The sequence below is a fragment of the Castanea sativa genome, chromosome 12 (assembly GCF_040712315.1).
Source record: "Castanea sativa cultivar Marrone di Chiusa Pesio chromosome 12, ASM4071231v1".
Lineage (NCBI taxonomy): Eukaryota > Viridiplantae > Streptophyta > Magnoliopsida > Fagales > Fagaceae > Castanea > Castanea sativa.
This window is the reverse complement of record NC_134024.1, coordinates 28,447,821-28,464,770: the sequence shown is the minus strand read 5'-3', so window position 1 is coordinate 28,464,770 and position 16,950 is coordinate 28,447,821. Positions and strand designations below refer to the sequence as shown.

Genomic DNA, 16,950 nt, shown 5'->3' with positions numbered 1-16,950 from the left:
ACTCTGTCGACGGCAAGTGACCGGGAAACCCCTTCGTCGCCTGACCCTTTTCAGACCCACCAAAACTAGAACTAGGATTCACATCCTTCTCGTAAAAACCAGGGACAAAGACCACTGGCTTAATGTAGGATTTATATGGAGACGCTCTCATCATATGACTATATTGCTTGTCCTCCTCTGTTGGAGAGCCTTTACTCTGAATCCATAAATCACAGTCCTTATCATTGTGATCCAAACGACCACACCAGTAACATATATTGGGAAGGCGTTCGTATTTGAAACTAACCCAATGCTTCTTTCCATCTTCCAAAGTAATCAACCGACCGAGACATAGGGGGAGGGAGATATCCAAACTCACCTTAACATGTATAAATCTACCACCATCCGCCTCCACCCCTCAAGTAGATTGACAAACAACCCCAACAGTGTCACAAATGGACTCAGCCACTTCTCTAGACATGTATCCAATCGGAATATTGTGAACTTGAACCCAGAAAGTAGCTCTATCAAACTTAAGATCATTCACTGAAACATCTTGATCGTACCTCTGTAAAACCACCAAGTGTTTATCAAAACACCAAGACTCACTCTGCAGAACCCGTGCCAGGTCTCCTTCCTTCTTAAACATGAATAATACCAAGTGGTCATCGAGTTTCCTCATCTGAAAACCCTCAGAAGATCTCCAGAGCTGCTTGAAAGTTTTGGCAACCGCTTCTATATTCAGAACGTGTTTCGTAAGAAACTTAGCTGCAACTATAAATTCCTCAGATTTGTGTTGATTCTGAAGGGAGAATTTAGAACCTTCTCTCTCACTTAGAGAAAGGTTCTTCCAGGTAGTTGTTAACTCCTCCATTACTTGAGAAAAGAACAAAGAGAAAAAAACGGAAAAGAGAAAGAAGGGGAAAAGAAAGAAGAATTTCCCAAGAACCCCACGAAAGGGACAAGACAAGCTCTAAGGTAAACTAATTACCTCCAGCGAACCCAAGCACCACCAGTACAGGGGGGACAAAAAAATTCTACAGGCTAAGAACAGAGAAAGGAGAGACCTTTCTGACTTAGCGAGAGAAACCTTGAGTGGTGAAAATGTGTCCTCACATGGCCCACCATTATACTTCCACCAATCACAACTATTATACCTCCACCAATCACAATTCGCCATCGCCACATGGCGAGTTGTGGCACAAAGTTGTACTTATGTAGCATTACACTTTTGTCCCACCAAAACTGGCTCTCATGTGTCATAACTTCATGTAGATTGACGGTCAAGATCCCTCCTACCAAAAAACAGACGGTCACGATCTCCCATCCTTTCAAACCCACACGTTTCGCGCTCCATTGCTCTTCAATAAAATATTAAAAAAAAAACTCGCTCTCTCTCTTTCTCTAGTTCTTCCCAAAATTCTTGAACAATCACAGAAGCCAAAACTTCACTCCAAAATTCTTCAACAGCAGATTCTTTTAGTTCGGTTTTCATCCTCTATTGCTTTTTCTTTGTCTTTTTTTTTTTTTTGGTTGTGTGTGCGTGTGTTGTTTTTTGTTTTTGTTTTGGGGTTCGGTTTCTTCATTCTTGGTTTATATGATATAAAAAGCACTGTACTAAACCCTTTCTTGCAGGGGAATCCGGGTTAGGGTTCCAACCCGAAATGTCGACCCGAAGCCGTCGTCCGCCACCATATTCTTCTTCTTCATCGTCATCTTCGTCCAAGAAGCCATCATCGGTTTCGGAGTATCCAATAAAGAAAGTGACGAAGCCCCAATTGGCAAAGAAACGACCCGCTCTTGTTGATGTCACAAATCAAAGAAATGGCCCTCACACTACTAATTCACGCTCCTCAACCTCATCGTCCAAGCCTCTGGTATTCTTTATTTCTTTAAATTAATTCAACATATATAACCCTCTTTTATTTATTTATTTTTAAATTTGATTATTGATTATATCTTTTTTGGAGTGATTATGATATGTATTCATGTTAATTTTAGATTCTCACTTGTTGTTTCTTGAAATGAAAATATAATTTATGTTTTAGATTTTAAAATTTCTTGTATTTAAAAAATCAATTGGTGCTTCTTTCTGAATAGAGACACACAGGTTGCCCAATCATTTTTACTTATTTTATGAATTTCCGAGTTTCGACAGACTTTTTGTTTTACAGTAACAACTAAACAAGTCACAGAGATAAAGAAACACTTTCACTTGAGAAGATGTGGATAAGCCCATATTACCATTTTTGTTACTAATCATAAAATCTAGGTCAATGTCTATAGATTCATAATTATTTTGGGTTAAGTTTGTCTGTAAAACTGTTTATGGTGTACATAGACATGTCTGTCTTATATTATAGCATGGTTTGGTTCGACCAAGAAACATTCATGGTTTGTGGGGTTCAATTGGTAACCTAGTGGTAATGGCATCCTTTTTGGTGCTCCCTGTCTAGGGTTAAAAGTTCAAACTCCACCTCCCCACTCTCCCAGTATGTACATATCCAAAAAAAGAAAAAAATCATTTATGGTTTTGCATATGAACATCTTGGCAAATCAATTACATAGTTTCTATTCTTTGTACATGCCCATTTTTACGCTATACATTAATTATGTTTAAATTCATATAACTGGTTTTGGAATTTTTGTTATATGTGCAACAGTTATTGTGAATTTTGGATTCATCTTGAAATACATTCATTTATGTTTCTTGATGGTGTTAAGAATTTTTTTTAAAAAATGTAAATTAAACCTGTTTTCTTAATGAATTCAAACCAGTTCTTTATTGCATAGCTTTCTAGGTGGGCTTTTGCCACCAAAAAAAAAAAAGAAGAGAAAAATTTAGTTGGAAATTTTGATAAATGTAAAACATTTATAGGATTCTGAATAATGAGGTTATATTGGTTTTGGCAGTGACTATGTATTTTATTTTGATGATTCTGTTCTAAAGGATGGATAGTGCTTTTGACCAATATTTGGAAAGACGGAGATGTATATCAGTATATGGTGTTCATTTTCCCTTCAATCATTTTTATAGTATCTGATCTTTCATATATATTGACATGGGACATAAGTTTTAGCTTTGAACTTATTGCCACACATATTGTAGTACTTGTTTTAGATTTTCTGAAAAAGATTGATTTAAGTTATATATCTGAAGGTACCATGTGTGGCTAAAATTGCCAAGACTAAGAAGGAATTTTCTGCTTCCACTGAGAATACTGGCTTCCCTGGGAAAATAAAGCCAGAATCTTTGAGTGTGAAATCAAGTGTCTTGGTTCCAACCAAGGATAGATCTTTCACAAGAAGCGATCAACCTATGGCTACTGTTGCAGCCCTTCCTGCTCCATGCTGCATGGATGCTGTTCTTACTGCTTCGAATAGCATAATTCATGCACCCAGAGGCATGGATGTTTCTCCAAGTAGATCAGTTAGTGGTTCCATTTCTTTGGATGAGAGCATGTCTACTTGTGATTCTTTGAAGAGTCCAGTGTTTGAATATATTGATAACGAGGACACTTATGCAGTTACATCGATTGAAAGAAAGACAAGTAACAGTCTCTACATTTCAGATAATGCTGAAAAAGCAGGTTTCTTTTTCTAAAAGATTTAGATTTTGCTTGCATAATTTTCTCTCTTTCTATCATAATTTTTATATGTTGAGGGTCTTCCTCATTAATATATGCCCTGAATACTCTTGGCCAACATGGGCCATCATATCTTGTTTTATTTTCACTTATACAAAAAACAAAAAGTCTTGTTTCACTTTATTACCTGCAAAGTGCATATCTAGAGTATTTGTTGTTATGCTCTTTTAAAATTAGAATACAAAGATATATGTAAACCTGTAATTTAGAATTAGTATTTATTTAGTTTGTAATTTTGGAAATAGTTGCTGATTTTGAATATAGACTAAAATGATAATAAACATGGGGTCTAATTGTTTACACTCCTAACTTAAAATCCTAACTTATTTTCACTATCAGCATTTGAAAACTTTAATTTTTTTTAATCACAATTGTACTTCTACATAATCTTGATTTTTAGGGGATGTCTGCAAAAGAGGTATACTTCTGGAGCAGGAAACATTTGATGAAGTTGTTGATATTGATAACAATTTCTCGGACCCAAAGTTTTGTGCAACTATTGCTTGTGATATCTACAAGCACTTGCGTGCATCTGAGGTAAACATACTTTTCCACACTATATTGAATGTGTTATGTATTCCTTATTATGTCAAATTGTCAATTTTCCTGCTTACTACTAATTAAAGAACATTCATCTTTCTAACTTCTGCTTCTTGTGATTTATTCAATTTTTTGGGGTTTTAGGCTAATAGAAGACCTTCCACAGACTTCATAGAAAGGATCCAAAAAGATGTTAATGTCACCATGCGTGCGATACTGATTGATTGGCTTGTGGAGGTAATTTACGGTGGGTGATGATATTGCCAGGGTGATTTATATAATCCAAGCAATTTCCATCTTCTCCACCCCATTTTTCAGGGTTATATTTTTCAGATTTACCATTGCATTATAAAAATGCTCATTGGCAATATCATCAAACATTCTTTATAATTGTGCAGCTATTTTGGTCTTATAATTGGTTATCTTACCTTATGTTGTTATCTGTAGGTTGCTGAAGAGTATCGGCTTGTGCCTGATACACTTTTTTTGACTGTCAACTACATTGATCGTTATCTTTCTGGAAATTCGGTGAATAGGAAGCAATTGCAATTGCTTGGTGTTGCATGCATGATGATTGCAGCGTAAGCTTTTACCGTAGTCTGTAGATGTTCTTACTTATTAAACTCTCTCTCTCTCTCTCTCTCTCTCTCTATTGGTGTGCATCTGCTGATCTAAATTTTCATAATGATAAGAAGTATGATTAGTAACTTGAGGGGCAATTGTCTTGCCAGTAAGTATGAGGAGATCTGTGCACCAACTGTGGACGAGTTCTGTTACATAACTGATAACACATACTTAAAGGATGAGGTTTGTTTCTATCATCTGAGATTTTACTCTTATATGCTTCTTTGTGTTGCCTCATTTGTCCTATCTTCATAATAATTGGCCCATGTAATTTCTGCAGGTTTTGCAAATGGAATCTGCTGTTCTGAATTACTTGAAGTTTGAAATGACAGCCCCGACAGCTAAATGTTTTTTGAGGTAATAGCTACCTAATATACCAAGAGAAACTTCATTTCTGTTGCTTTGGGTTTTGACTTTTGTGATTCATGACAATTGTTCAGGCGATTTGTTTGTGTTGCTCAAGCGACCAGTGAGGTATTTTTTTCTTGGGCTAAATTGCTTTTAATACTTCAGTTTTATGTCATTTCTTCAGGACTTGCTTGGTTTAAGAACTTTTTTATTTGTCATCTCAGTGGATTTTTGGCTGTTGATTACAGTTTTATAGTAAAAAATTTTCAATTAATATTTGTGACTAACTAACTTCTGTATTTTTAAAATATATGGGATACAGAGTTCTGTTTATTTTGTAACTTTTTTGGTATTAGATTATATTAAAATATGACGGTAATGATATTTTGTTTGGTTTCATGGTGGTGGTAATCGAAATCTTGTTACTTGTGCTGATTTTACCTGCTTCTTTTATTTTTTATTTTTTAGGTTCCATCAATGCACTTGGAGTGCTTGGCCAACTACCTCGGAGAGTTGTCTCTTCTAGAATATGGCATGCTTCATTATGCCCCATCACTAGTAGCTGCTTCTGCTACTTTCTTAGCCAAATTTATACTTCTCCCTGCAAAGAAACCCTGGGTATGTTTTTTGATCCATCTCCTCTGATAATGTATTGTAATATAGTTTGATTCTGTATATATACTGGTACAGAATTCTACGCTGAGGCATTACACACTTTACCAAGCTTCTGATTTGAGTGACTGCGTCAAGGCACTACATAGCCTCTGCCATAATGGCAGTAATTCTAATCTACCTGCAATTAGGGAGAAGTACAGCCAGCATAAGGTATGAATAACCACTATCTCTCTCCGTGTGTGGATTGAAGTGTGAGATGCATTTTCACCATATATTCTAAATCAGTCCTACACAAGCCCTTTGATTACTTCTATAACTTCTCCAGTTATGATCTGGTTCCAGAAAGTTTTAACGACATGTTTTGCTATGATTGCATTTAACAGCCATGTCTTATTACATGATACACTGTGCTCAGTGATGATATATAAGAATAAAATTCACACCTAATTATTATCATGAAGTTTGCATGGGGATTATAAGCAGGATCATATGAGTGACATGAAAATATTGAAGCAGTATGAATGAAACTCTTTGAAAGTGAATTTTGTAGGGTGGGGTTAGTTGCCCATAGGTTTTTACTTATCAAAAAAGAAAAAAAATTGCCTATAGATTTTACTGGCAAGAGGTGAGTCCAAAGGGTTCTTCTCTAGAAAGGTTCCCTATGTTATCCAACCAAAAAAAAAAAAAAAGAATAATTGGAATTAAGTAGTGGTGTTGAGCATCAAAAGGAACTGAGCTATTCGACTTTTCATCATCGTGAATACGATGTTCTTCTATTTCAATAAAATTCTTACTACCTATCCAAAAAAAAAAAAAACTGAACTATTTGACTCTGTTTAACATTAAAACTTCTAATAAGAGGCATCACATCACCAAAATAATATAGACAGCAGTTTGGTGCTGAATTTTAAATACGTGCTCAGATGATTCTTAAACAAGATATTTACACTCTAAAGAGCTTAACACAACACTTATGTTGAATCATTTAACACCATGAAATTTAATAGATTTGTCAATTTCCATGAGATGTTAAAAAGCCCGATTAATGCAAGTGATCAAGCTTTCCACAAATTAGAGGGTAGTAATCTTGCAAGTTTGCATTTGGCCAGGAGCTAATGCAGTTCTATTTTGAAATTATTATTTTACATTTGCCACATAAAAAGAATCACATGACTTGCACATAGGTGCGTGGTGCACCTCAAATTAAGCAGTTTCCTGACAAAATTTGTTGCTTGAGCTATGGTAATGACTTACTGGATTACGTTGTATAAAGTATAAACTTGTGATGGCTTCCAAATGAAAATAGACTATGAACTTGGCTATAATTCACTGCGATCATATATATTTGGTATTTATATGGACTGCTCTAAACTGAATCTTTTTTTCTTTGAATTAGTACAAGTTCGTGGCAAAGAAGTACTGCCTTTCTTCAATACCTCTTGAGTTTTTCCAAGAACCGAGCGATTAGGCATGCAAAACATTGTTCCAAATTCAATGTAGCTGGTTTTTTGTTGTGAGTGATATAACTCTCGTCACCCCATATCCTCTGTGTGGAGTGTTGAAGCCAGTAGTTCTGTGCCTCCCATTGGATATTCGGGCAACCTTTTCAGTGTACTATTCTCCTAGACATAAAATCACCAAGGTTATCTCTTGTACAATTATTGCTTTTGAATTGATTTTCCAGTGTATAGTAAAGTGATAGTGTATACGGAATTATTTTTTCTTGTGCTTTTCCCTCTTTCCTTCATTGATTTGTATGCTATAAACATAAATTGACAGGTTTACTTTATGGACCCTAATTACTTTATGTTTATATGCTATAAACATAAAGTGATAGTTTAGATGTTTGGCTAAGTTCGTTCTACGGCAAATGAATCAGGTGGAATGCGTGTGGCAAAATTTTATGCTTGCTGTATGGGTTGCAACGTTCTTGAAAGACCTCAAAGGGTAGGAAATATTAAAAAAAAAAAAACACGCAAATGTCCAATAATTTCAAAATTGAATTTAAAAGATCAAAAAAAAATAGACTACTTGGAATTCTTTTTTGGGTGAAATTGAATGGAGGTATTAGAATTACGCAACGTGCACTAGGATGCATATAAAAATAATGAAATATGTATGCACTGATTACTGAGGATTATTTTGTTAGATACTCTGGTCCCGCATAACTAGAATATTTTAATCAAACAATAAATAGGTCCTTATTTGAATTAGGTTATGAACAAGGTGAAACCCTTTGGTTTTCAACTGACTGCTTCTAATTAAATGATAGAGATGCTCTATGTTCCTTTAAACGCAAAAATATTTGAATATTTTAGAATAATTGCTTAGACTTTAAGAGTAATTCCCCCCACCCCCCCCCCCCCCCCCCCCCCCCCCCCTCTTTAAATTTCAATTTATAAACAATCTATCTTGTACAGAGGAACTTCTATGTATCACTAATTACCTATGCTAGTAGCAACACTTATACATAGTGTCGGGGTCCGCTTCATTTAATGTCATGCACATGTTTTGGAGAGTTCAAATCTTCTATCTTATTTTTCTTGTTCTACTATATACTCTATAAATAAACACATGTCACATGTCCATTAATTTTATTAAATGCTAAATTTATACCTTTTGTTATTTCAATTTTCTACCTAGACTTAGCCTGAGTCTAGTGATCTAGTGCATTGATTTCCTCAAAGTATTATTTTTTTGGGAAATGTTAAATAAGCACCGTGCAGTGCTTGTTAAGGTTTCCTTAATGAGGGACTCATTTAATAAAAAAATTAAATAAATAAAAGAAAAAGACATAAAAGTAACCCCGCATTTTATTTTATTTATTTTTTCTTACTATGAAGTTCGCTCTACAACTTATAAAATCGGAAAAAAATGATATAAAGCTGCAGAAAAGACAAAAAGTTACCAAAAAAGTCAAAAAAGTTGTTAACGAGCACCTTAAGGTGCTCGTTAACACAATCCTTATTTTTTTAGAGATAATTACAAGCACATGGAGAGGTGCTAATTTAACTATAAGACCCTTGGTTTTTTACCACATTATCATTGTAATGAGTAAGTACATTGGAGCACTAGATCCAAGAATTACCTCTCCTATCCTTTGTTTTTATGAATAATTTTTTTTGATGAATTACCCCTCCCATCCTAATATGTGATTGGATTGTTCAAATTAGAAGTTAAGAGCAATTGCATCAATGGGTGTAAAATTTCTTCTATTTTGCACAAAAAAAAAAAAAATCATATTTTACACACTCACTTTTACAAAATACCCACATCAATTTAGCTATTCTAAACATTTATTCAATAAAAATATTAATTCTTTTACATTTTTATTATTATTTCCTTCACACTCCTCTCTACCCTCTCACAATTCAACACAACCCAAAATCACCAACACCTAGCCACCATCAACGATTAGACCACACCCATCATTAACCCACCTAGCCACCATCAATGAGATCTACCACTATTATCAACCCACCCAACCACCATCATCAAGCAACTAGCCTCCATCATCAACCCACCCAACCACCATCATCAAGTAACCAACCTCCAATTAAAAACCCAAATCCAAAGAAATGTCAAACTGGCCAAATCAACCCAAATACATATGGAATCCCATTCAACCCAAATACATATGAAATCCCAAAACTCACTAATCAAACAAAGAATGAAAAAAGGATCAAAACCCACTTATCAAAATCTCAAAAGCCACTGATCAAACAAAGAATCCCAAAATTCACTTATCAAACAAAGAAAAAAAGAAGAAGATGTGAAATCACCATAGAGATGGCAGGGGTGAGTGGCAATCAGTGAGAGTGGCAATCGGCAGTGGCACAGTTGTGGCGAGAGAGCTTCGAAGATTAGTGGGTTTTGGGAGATTAGTGGCTTTGGGGATCAGTGGCACAGCGAAGAGAGCTTTGAAAAACCATAACTATAGCAAGGGTGAGCGTGAGGTGATAGCGAGAGGGACCAGAGAGAAGGAGAGAGAAAAAAATACTAAAATTTTAAATACAAAACTACAGTAACTGTTTATATATATGAGTGTTTTTTTGGATATATACAAAGTTATGCATCCACTGATGTCGATGTTTTTTTTGAGTAAAATATGTAAAACTAACATCTTTTTGTATTTTGGAAGCACTGATGTGAGTGCTCTAAATAAAGTATATAAAATAAAAATGGACAATGGTCATCTTTTCCTTTAGATTATCAATTGCATTGTTTTTATATATATTTATATTTTATTATTTTGAAAATGAATTGTGGAAGTAAAATGGGGAAAAGAGACAAGAATCAATCTAGCATTTACCCAACAAATCAAACTTTTTATTTTTATAATTTGATAATTACAACAATGAGGGCGGGGGAGTTTAACAATTTTCTTTTTTTGATAGGTGGGAGTTAAACACAAATTCATCCCATATACGCTCAACATATATTTTTGGAAGGAATATATATGATATAATATTCTCTCCAAATTATGACACAAATGGTTATAATGATTGTATTGTATTTTGAGTATTTGAGTTGTTTTTGGCATAAAAGATCGACTTCCTATGTATGAGTATGACTGACTGGTTAAGATAATTCTGCATTGTCTAAGTTACTATAAAGACAGATCTAATGACCGTTTGAATTCAAATTCAAAAACTCAAAACCTAAACCTGACAGTCTTGTGAGTTTCGAAACAGTAACCTGCGACTTAGTCCTAGGTGGCATCTCCACATTAGTCAGTGATGCACAACAGAGCTTATTTCAAACACACAGAAAGCAATATGTCATACGTGGGGGCCCACTTCTGCTACGCTCCTAACGATAACCGAGTTGATCCAACGGTCAAGATCTTTTCACATTTCAAATAATCCCAATTCCCCGCCTCAAAAGTATAATTAAAAAAACCTTTATTAAAATCACACTCAAACACTCGCACTGAAACGCTCTCTCTTCCTCACTCTCTCTCTCTCTCTGCAAAACCCTCTAAAAATCCAAGAATTCTTCAAAGACTCTCTCTTCGAAGACTTGGACTTTGTTTCTCTGTGTGAAAACTGAGAAAGGGTCTTGGGTTTTTTTTTTGTTTAGCTTTGTTGCTTTCTTGTTCTTGAGCTAAAAGAACAAGGGTGAACTAGAGAGAGGAAAGAGAGGTTCTTGGAGTCAAACTGTGAACTGGGTTTGATTCAAAATGTCGACCCAGAATCGCCGTTCGTCGTTTTCTTCATCAACATCTTCGTCTTTGGCGAAGCGACAAGCCTCGTCTTCGACATTGGAGAATCCCGGAAAGGCCACCATGATTGCGCCTCACTTGGCCAAGAAGCGAGCTCCACTTAGTAACATCACCAATGTCAAGAATGTGGCTCACATTGCTTCACGGAGCTCCGTTCCCTCTTCTACTTTGGTAATTACTAGTGCAAAAATGTAGTGCAAAATAAAAATGAATTTTTTTTTTTATAAAAAATGTTTGAAACTTTTGGTTCTTGTTTTATTTGTTGCTTTATATTATTAATGGGGTTTGAGAAACGTTTCTTGTTTGTGGGATTCCCTTCATTTGTCAAATTTTTTTTTGTGGCATTTGATTTATAGCTATTTCATGTTTAATGTTACTAAGTGATTCATCTTGTGCATGTTTTCTTTGCTTTTCTTTCGGTTTATGTTTAGTAAATTTTATCATTTTCTAAGGAAATTGATGCTTATCCGTTAGGTTGTTGAGAAATTGTATATAAATATTTATTTTTAGAGCTTAATGTAACAATTTGATTCAATGGAGCTGAATACATGAAGACTTTTGTGCTAATTCTTGCTATTAGTATAAGGAAATATACTAAAATTATATAACTTAAGCCTCAGTCTTGAATTGCTTGCCCTGTGTTGTATATTTTGCACCCACGAATCATGGACATTCAAATATCTCTGGCATGTCCGTGTCAGACACAGACACACCAGAGACACTTTTGCATTCTTGTTCTTGGTGTGTCGGGAAGAAACTATAATTTTTAATTAAAAGTATTCATTTGATTTTAGATATATTTTTAAAGATTTTGATAGTCGGTACTTATTTTGAAAATTTAAAATAAACATAAATATGCCTAAAAATTAATAAAATATACCTAAAAATATTAATTAATTGTCATATCCTATTGTGTTGTGTCCTAAATTTTTCAAGAATTATTATATCGCTGTGTTGGAGTCCATGCTTCTTAGATTAAAGATCCTATTGGATTACGGTCAAGCCTATTGGACGGCAGTAATTAATTTTTTGGTAACATAGATTTCAAAATTTTAGGTTTCAGGGCATCTATTGCATTGATCATAACGTTTTAGGAATTCATTAAAGGCTCTAATTTTGCTTCTATGCTCATCATGAGCAGTTTTGATGTGTTCCACTGTGTGCAAATACCATCAAACTCAATGCACATTAGTGTACTTCAATTTTCACTTTGTTGGTGTTGTACATATGATATAGAACTTATACTACTTGCTGCACTTTCAGTTGTAAGACTAAAGATAGTATTAGGGAGATTGAGTAGCTTTCATATTTGCAGATGCCATCTGCAACTAAAACTGCCAAGGCAAAGAAGGCACCCTCTGCTAGCGCCGGTAGCACGGCGTTTTCCAGGACCAATTTCCCTGCATCCTTGAACGTTAAATCAAGTGTACTTGTTCCATGTAGCAAGGTTACATCTTTCCCTAGAAGTAATGAAACTGCCCCTAGCACAGCTGCTGTTCCTGCACCTTGCAGCATGGATGTTTCTCCAAGTAAATCAGATGGACTTTCAGTTTCTTTGGATGAGACAATGTCTACTTGTGAGTCTTACAAGAGTCCTGAAGTTGAATACATTGACAACAATGATCTTCCAGCAGTTGATTCTATCAACAGAAAGACATTAAGCAACCTCTACATTTCACACCATGACGAAAAAACAGGTATCTTTATTGTAGCAAGAAAATTCAAGCCTTCAGTTTATGTTGTATTTGTCTCTATTCTTTGATTTTTCCCTTAATTTACTAATATATTTATCATGCATCTAATTTTTATATTCATGTTCATTTAAAAAGCTCTTGCCATAAAATTGTGGTTTATATTAATTTGGTTGCAGGAAATATCTGCAATAGAGATGTCCTTGCAGAGATGGAAACAGATGATAAAATTGTTAATGTTGATAACAATTACATGGATCCGCAGCTTTGTGCAACCATTGCTTGTGATATTTACCAGCACTTGCGTGCCTCTGAGGTATATGTTAGTTTTAGTCTATCACTACTAAAAGCCTTTTAATAATAGTAAGGCATCTATAGCTAGTCTAGTCTAGTCTACATATATAGTTTATATGGGTTTCATATTTTAAATTTTGTTTCCCATTGTTTGTATTTTTCTTATCCGTTTAATTCCTGGGAATTTTAGGCAAAGAAAAGGCCTTCCACAGACTTCATGGACAAAATTCAGAAGGACATCAATGCCAGCATGCGTGCAATATTGATTGATTGGCTTGTGGAGGTAATTCATGTTTGTTGATAGTATGTATATTTTGTATTCCCTGAAGGCATGCCATAAGAGATGTGAAATTTATGAGGATAATTTCTTATTATTTTTAAATAATGGGGATTTTTTGTATTATTAAATTTGTTGTCAGCAATATCGTCACCTAATAATTGTAACTTTATCAAGGATGTACATGTAACATATATTTATCTTGTGAAATTCTGAACTTCTGTTCCAACTGCAGGTGGCTGAAGAGTACAGGCTTGTACCTGACACATTATATTTGACCGTAAACTACATAGACCGGTATCTTTCAGGGAATTTGATGAATAGGCAAAGGTTACAGTTACTTGGTGTCGCGTGCATGATGATTGCCTCGTAAGCAAACATTTACCCTAGTGAGTTATCCTTATATGTGAGATTCCTTTATTTTGTGCTCTTAGTAAAAATATTAACAAGAAAATTATTATATTTCCAGCAAATATGAGGAGATTTGCGCACCCCAGGTAGAAGAGTTCTGTTACATAACTGATAACACATATTTCAAGGAAGAGGTTGGCCCTACCCTCCTTTGGCTGAATTGCGCTTTTTCTAGATGATTCTTGCATTGTTTCTATCCTGCCTAAGCAGCATGAACATTAGCATTTCATATGCTGCAGGTTTTGCAAATGGAATCTGCAGTTTTGAACTACTTGAAGTTTGAAATGACAGCACCAACAGCTAAATGTTTCTTAAGGTAAGGGCTAGTTCATGACTATTGACTATACCTATGTTTTTCATGCATGCTGCTTCAGATGGTGACTTGTGATTAATTATGTAGGCGATTTGTTCGTGCTGCTCAAGGAATAAATGAGGTATTGTTCTTGGATTTGAGTGCTCAATATGTTTGCTTTTGCATCTTCCCTGCCATATGCAAGGTCTAAATATCATCATTTTGTTTACACTATTGGGATCGTTCGCTTGAATATAATGCACCATGATTAATTTGATTATGGTATTTTAAAATTTGTAATTCTAATATATGCGGATAAAAGATTTTAATATAATGACTAGATTAGTAGTGAAAGGTGGTTGGGAAAAAAATAGCCATCATAATGGTCACTTTATAATATATATAGTGTTGGTTATTGATTATACTTGCCATGCCCTAACACTTTGATTCTTTGCGTGTATTTATTTATTTATTTGCTGTCTTCTCAGATTCCATCATTGCAGTTGGAGTGCTTAGCCAACTACATTGCAGAACTATCTCTCTTGGAGTACAGTATGCTTTGCTATGCTCCATCACTTATAGCTGCTTCGGCAATTTTCTTGGCCAATTATTTTCTTTTCCCTTCAAAGAGACCATGGGTATGTGCATGATAAATCATTGATACATTTCTTATGATTTAGGTTTATTGTTTTTTGTAGTAAGTCTGCTTGTAATATAACTTGATTTTCAATTTGTTTTGGTACAGAATTCCACCTTGCAGCATTACACACTTTACCAGCCTTCTGATTTGTGTGACTGTGTCAAGGATCTCCATCGCCTGTGCTGCGATAGCCATAATTCTAGTTTGCCTGCTATCAGGGAGAAATACAGTCAGCATAAGGTAAGAAAAGTTCCAAGTCTTGTACTGTTTCTATCTCTGTCTCTGATAAATTATTGATCTCCCAAAAGTTCAAGTTGTTAGTAAATGGTGAACTTTAATCTCTCCCTAATAAGTCTTATGTGGAAGTTTTAACTTTTTAAAATCAAATGCTCTAATACCATTATAAAAGTACCAATTCTCCAAAAGCTTAAGCTGTTTGGAAATCAATTAACCATTATTCCAACACTCACACACATGTCCACTAATGCTCTCTCAATTTGATTATTTTCTCTTGAGAGACTGATGAAAGTAGGATCAGGGGTGTCCTTTGTTGTGAGCATGTTGTGTCAGGTGTATTATAACAATAATCAAATAATTAATAACTGAAAGTATGATCAGTTGCAATTGGATGAGCTGGTTGTGTAGTCCATAGTTTTAGATTGGTTAGAAATCAGCACCATCATTTTGCTAAAATTTGTATATTTTGGTTGATCTGCTAATGTCCTAGGTTTTAACTGAGATGTTTATTTCTTCCTCAGTACAAATATGTGGCGAAGAAGTATTGCCCCCCTACAATACCTCCAGAGTTTTTCCACAGTTTAAGTCACTAGACATTTGGATTCCTGGTCCAATGCTTCAGTTGGATATAGACTTGACATCAGTTCACGGATACTAGCAGCTAGTTGGTTCCAAGCAATGGAATTTTTTTTTTTCTATTTCTTTTCTTCCGCCTCTTTGTATAACGTCTTCTTTTTCTTGATTTCATTGTTAATGTAGTACGTTAGTATTTTTGTGCATACTGTTGGGGGTTCTGCTGATTCCACTGTTTCAGTGAAATGTAAACTCCAAATGTTGTATAATAATATATGCCTTCTTTCCTTCCCAGTGCTTTCTCTGTTTATCCTAGAGTTAGATCTGCATGAAGCCAATATTTATAATGATTTTTAGCAACTTAAATAGAATTTATTGACATAGAACAGGCATCTGCTGATGATGGTATCACACTCTATCCCCTTCTTCCTTTATCAATTTTCAGAAAATTTTAAGAGAAAGAACTTACTTTCCATCTACTTTTAGTTTATTAAAGAGCCGATGAAATTTGCTCATACTTAGACTACAAATAGAACTTATCACCGCACACCCTTGTTGCGATGGTCACTTCACAAGTATAAGTGCTTGTGAAGTGTGGGGGCAAGGGGGCTGGGGTTTAAGTATTCAGGAGGAAGTTTTATACACATATATACTTAGATTAGGTTAGAGTAGAAATTTTATTTTGTATATATATATAAAAAAAAAAACTACAAATAGAACTTCAACAAGAAACAACTTTAAGGAATCCTTTCTGGTGTAAACTCTGCAGGGTTAGGAAATCATTGAGGCTTAGGAACTTTTACATACTCCTTGTGACATATAATCTAACGTTATATTTTTCTAAATTCACACTCAATATATAGATATATGAGTGATTTGAAGAGGAACATTCTCCATATATAAAATGTGGAACAAAAAAATTGATGCTTAATAACTAGCTTAATTACGATTGATTTTCTAAAAAAAAAGCTTAATTACGATTGAAACGGTCCTTAAATAGCAATATTGTGCTTGCAACCAAATGAGTATTTGTAATTCATCGGGTCCTCAAAGAATGGAAGAGGCTTGTTTAAAGGGCAGAGATCATTGGTGCCACCATTATTACACCCTCCCACTACATTATCATAAAACATTCATTATTTCCAGAGGTCTGAACCAGAGACCTCAAACATCGGAAGCTCATCCATGTAATTAAAGTTTGATGAGAAAGTTTGGTGAGTTAATCATCCATTGCATCATTATCATTCACCTAGCATCCGTCCTCGAAAGTTGAAAGGTTCTTCAAAAAGCTTCTTTGGTCTCAGCCACAGTTGATACATGCCCTTGTGATTGAGGGTGTGATCTCATCGGAGAGAACAATGTTTTTTTTGCTCGTGTTGATTACCATCATTGATAAGCTTCCTTTTCATGATGTGATCCAACAGATTTCTTCATGTAATTATCTACTGTAGTAAGTGTTCTAAGAACCTTTTCTTTTCCTTTGGAAGGAAGGCAAATCTAAGAATTTTGAAATCTAAGAGGAAAAAAAAAAAAAAAACTCTATTTGTCATGCTAGAAG

At 34.8% G+C, this 16,950-nt stretch overlaps 2 protein-coding genes across 2 annotated transcripts; both read left to right on the top strand.

Annotated features, from left to right (window-relative positions):
* Positions 1-1,377: 1,377 nt before the first annotated feature.
* LOC142618980 (cyclin-A1-4-like) lies at positions 1,378-7,552 on the top strand. Its single transcript, XM_075792053.1, has 12 exons — positions 1,378-1,461; positions 1,615-1,856; positions 3,140-3,569; positions 4,027-4,163; positions 4,311-4,403; positions 4,614-4,747; positions 4,898-4,973; positions 5,071-5,147; positions 5,231-5,264; positions 5,607-5,756; positions 5,829-5,963; positions 7,150-7,552. The coding sequence occupies exons 2-12, from the start codon at positions 1,644-1,646 to the stop codon at positions 7,219-7,221; spliced, it is 1,551 nt and encodes a 516-aa protein (XP_075648168.1). The 5' UTR covers positions 1,378-1,461; positions 1,615-1,643; the 3' UTR covers positions 7,222-7,552.
* A 3,119-nt stretch (positions 7,553-10,671) lies between these two features.
* LOC142618620 (cyclin-A1-1-like) lies at positions 10,672-15,686 on the top strand. The gene is made up of 11 exons (XM_075791567.1): positions 10,672-11,148; positions 12,293-12,674; positions 12,848-12,984; positions 13,153-13,245; positions 13,475-13,608; positions 13,709-13,784; positions 13,890-13,966; positions 14,051-14,084; positions 14,431-14,580; positions 14,688-14,822; positions 15,341-15,686. Exons 1-11 carry the CDS (start codon positions 10,936-10,938, stop codon positions 15,410-15,412), a joined length of 1,503 nt encoding a protein of 500 aa, XP_075647682.1. The 5' UTR covers positions 10,672-10,935; the 3' UTR covers positions 15,413-15,686.
* Positions 15,687-16,950: the final 1,264 nt, after the last annotated feature.

What these genes read in the sequence shown, in the direction of transcription:
- LOC142618980 (XM_075792053.1), top strand. Translation starts at nt 1,644, where the DNA reads ATGTCGACCCGAAGCCGTCGTCCGCCACCATATTCTTCTTCTTCATCG. An exon ending in CCTCATCGTCCAAGCCTCTG is followed by an intron (nt 1,857 to 3,139) that starts GTATTCTTTATT and finishes ATATATCTGAAG; the next exon opens with GTACCATGTGTGGCTAAAAT. An exon ending in TCCCTGCAAAGAAACCCTGG is followed by an intron (nt 5,757 to 5,828) that starts GTATGTTTTTTG and finishes ATACTGGTACAG; the next exon opens with AATTCTACGCTGAGGCATTA.
- LOC142618620 (XM_075791567.1), top strand. Translation starts at nt 10,936, where the DNA reads ATGTCGACCCAGAATCGCCGTTCGTCGTTTTCTTCATCAACATCTTCG. An exon ending in CCGTTCCCTCTTCTACTTTG is followed by an intron (nt 11,149 to 12,292) that starts GTAATTACTAGT and finishes TCATATTTGCAG; the next exon opens with ATGCCATCTGCAACTAAAAC. An exon ending in TGATTGATTGGCTTGTGGAG is followed by an intron (nt 13,246 to 13,474) that starts GTAATTCATGTT and finishes TTCCAACTGCAG; the next exon opens with GTGGCTGAAGAGTACAGGCT.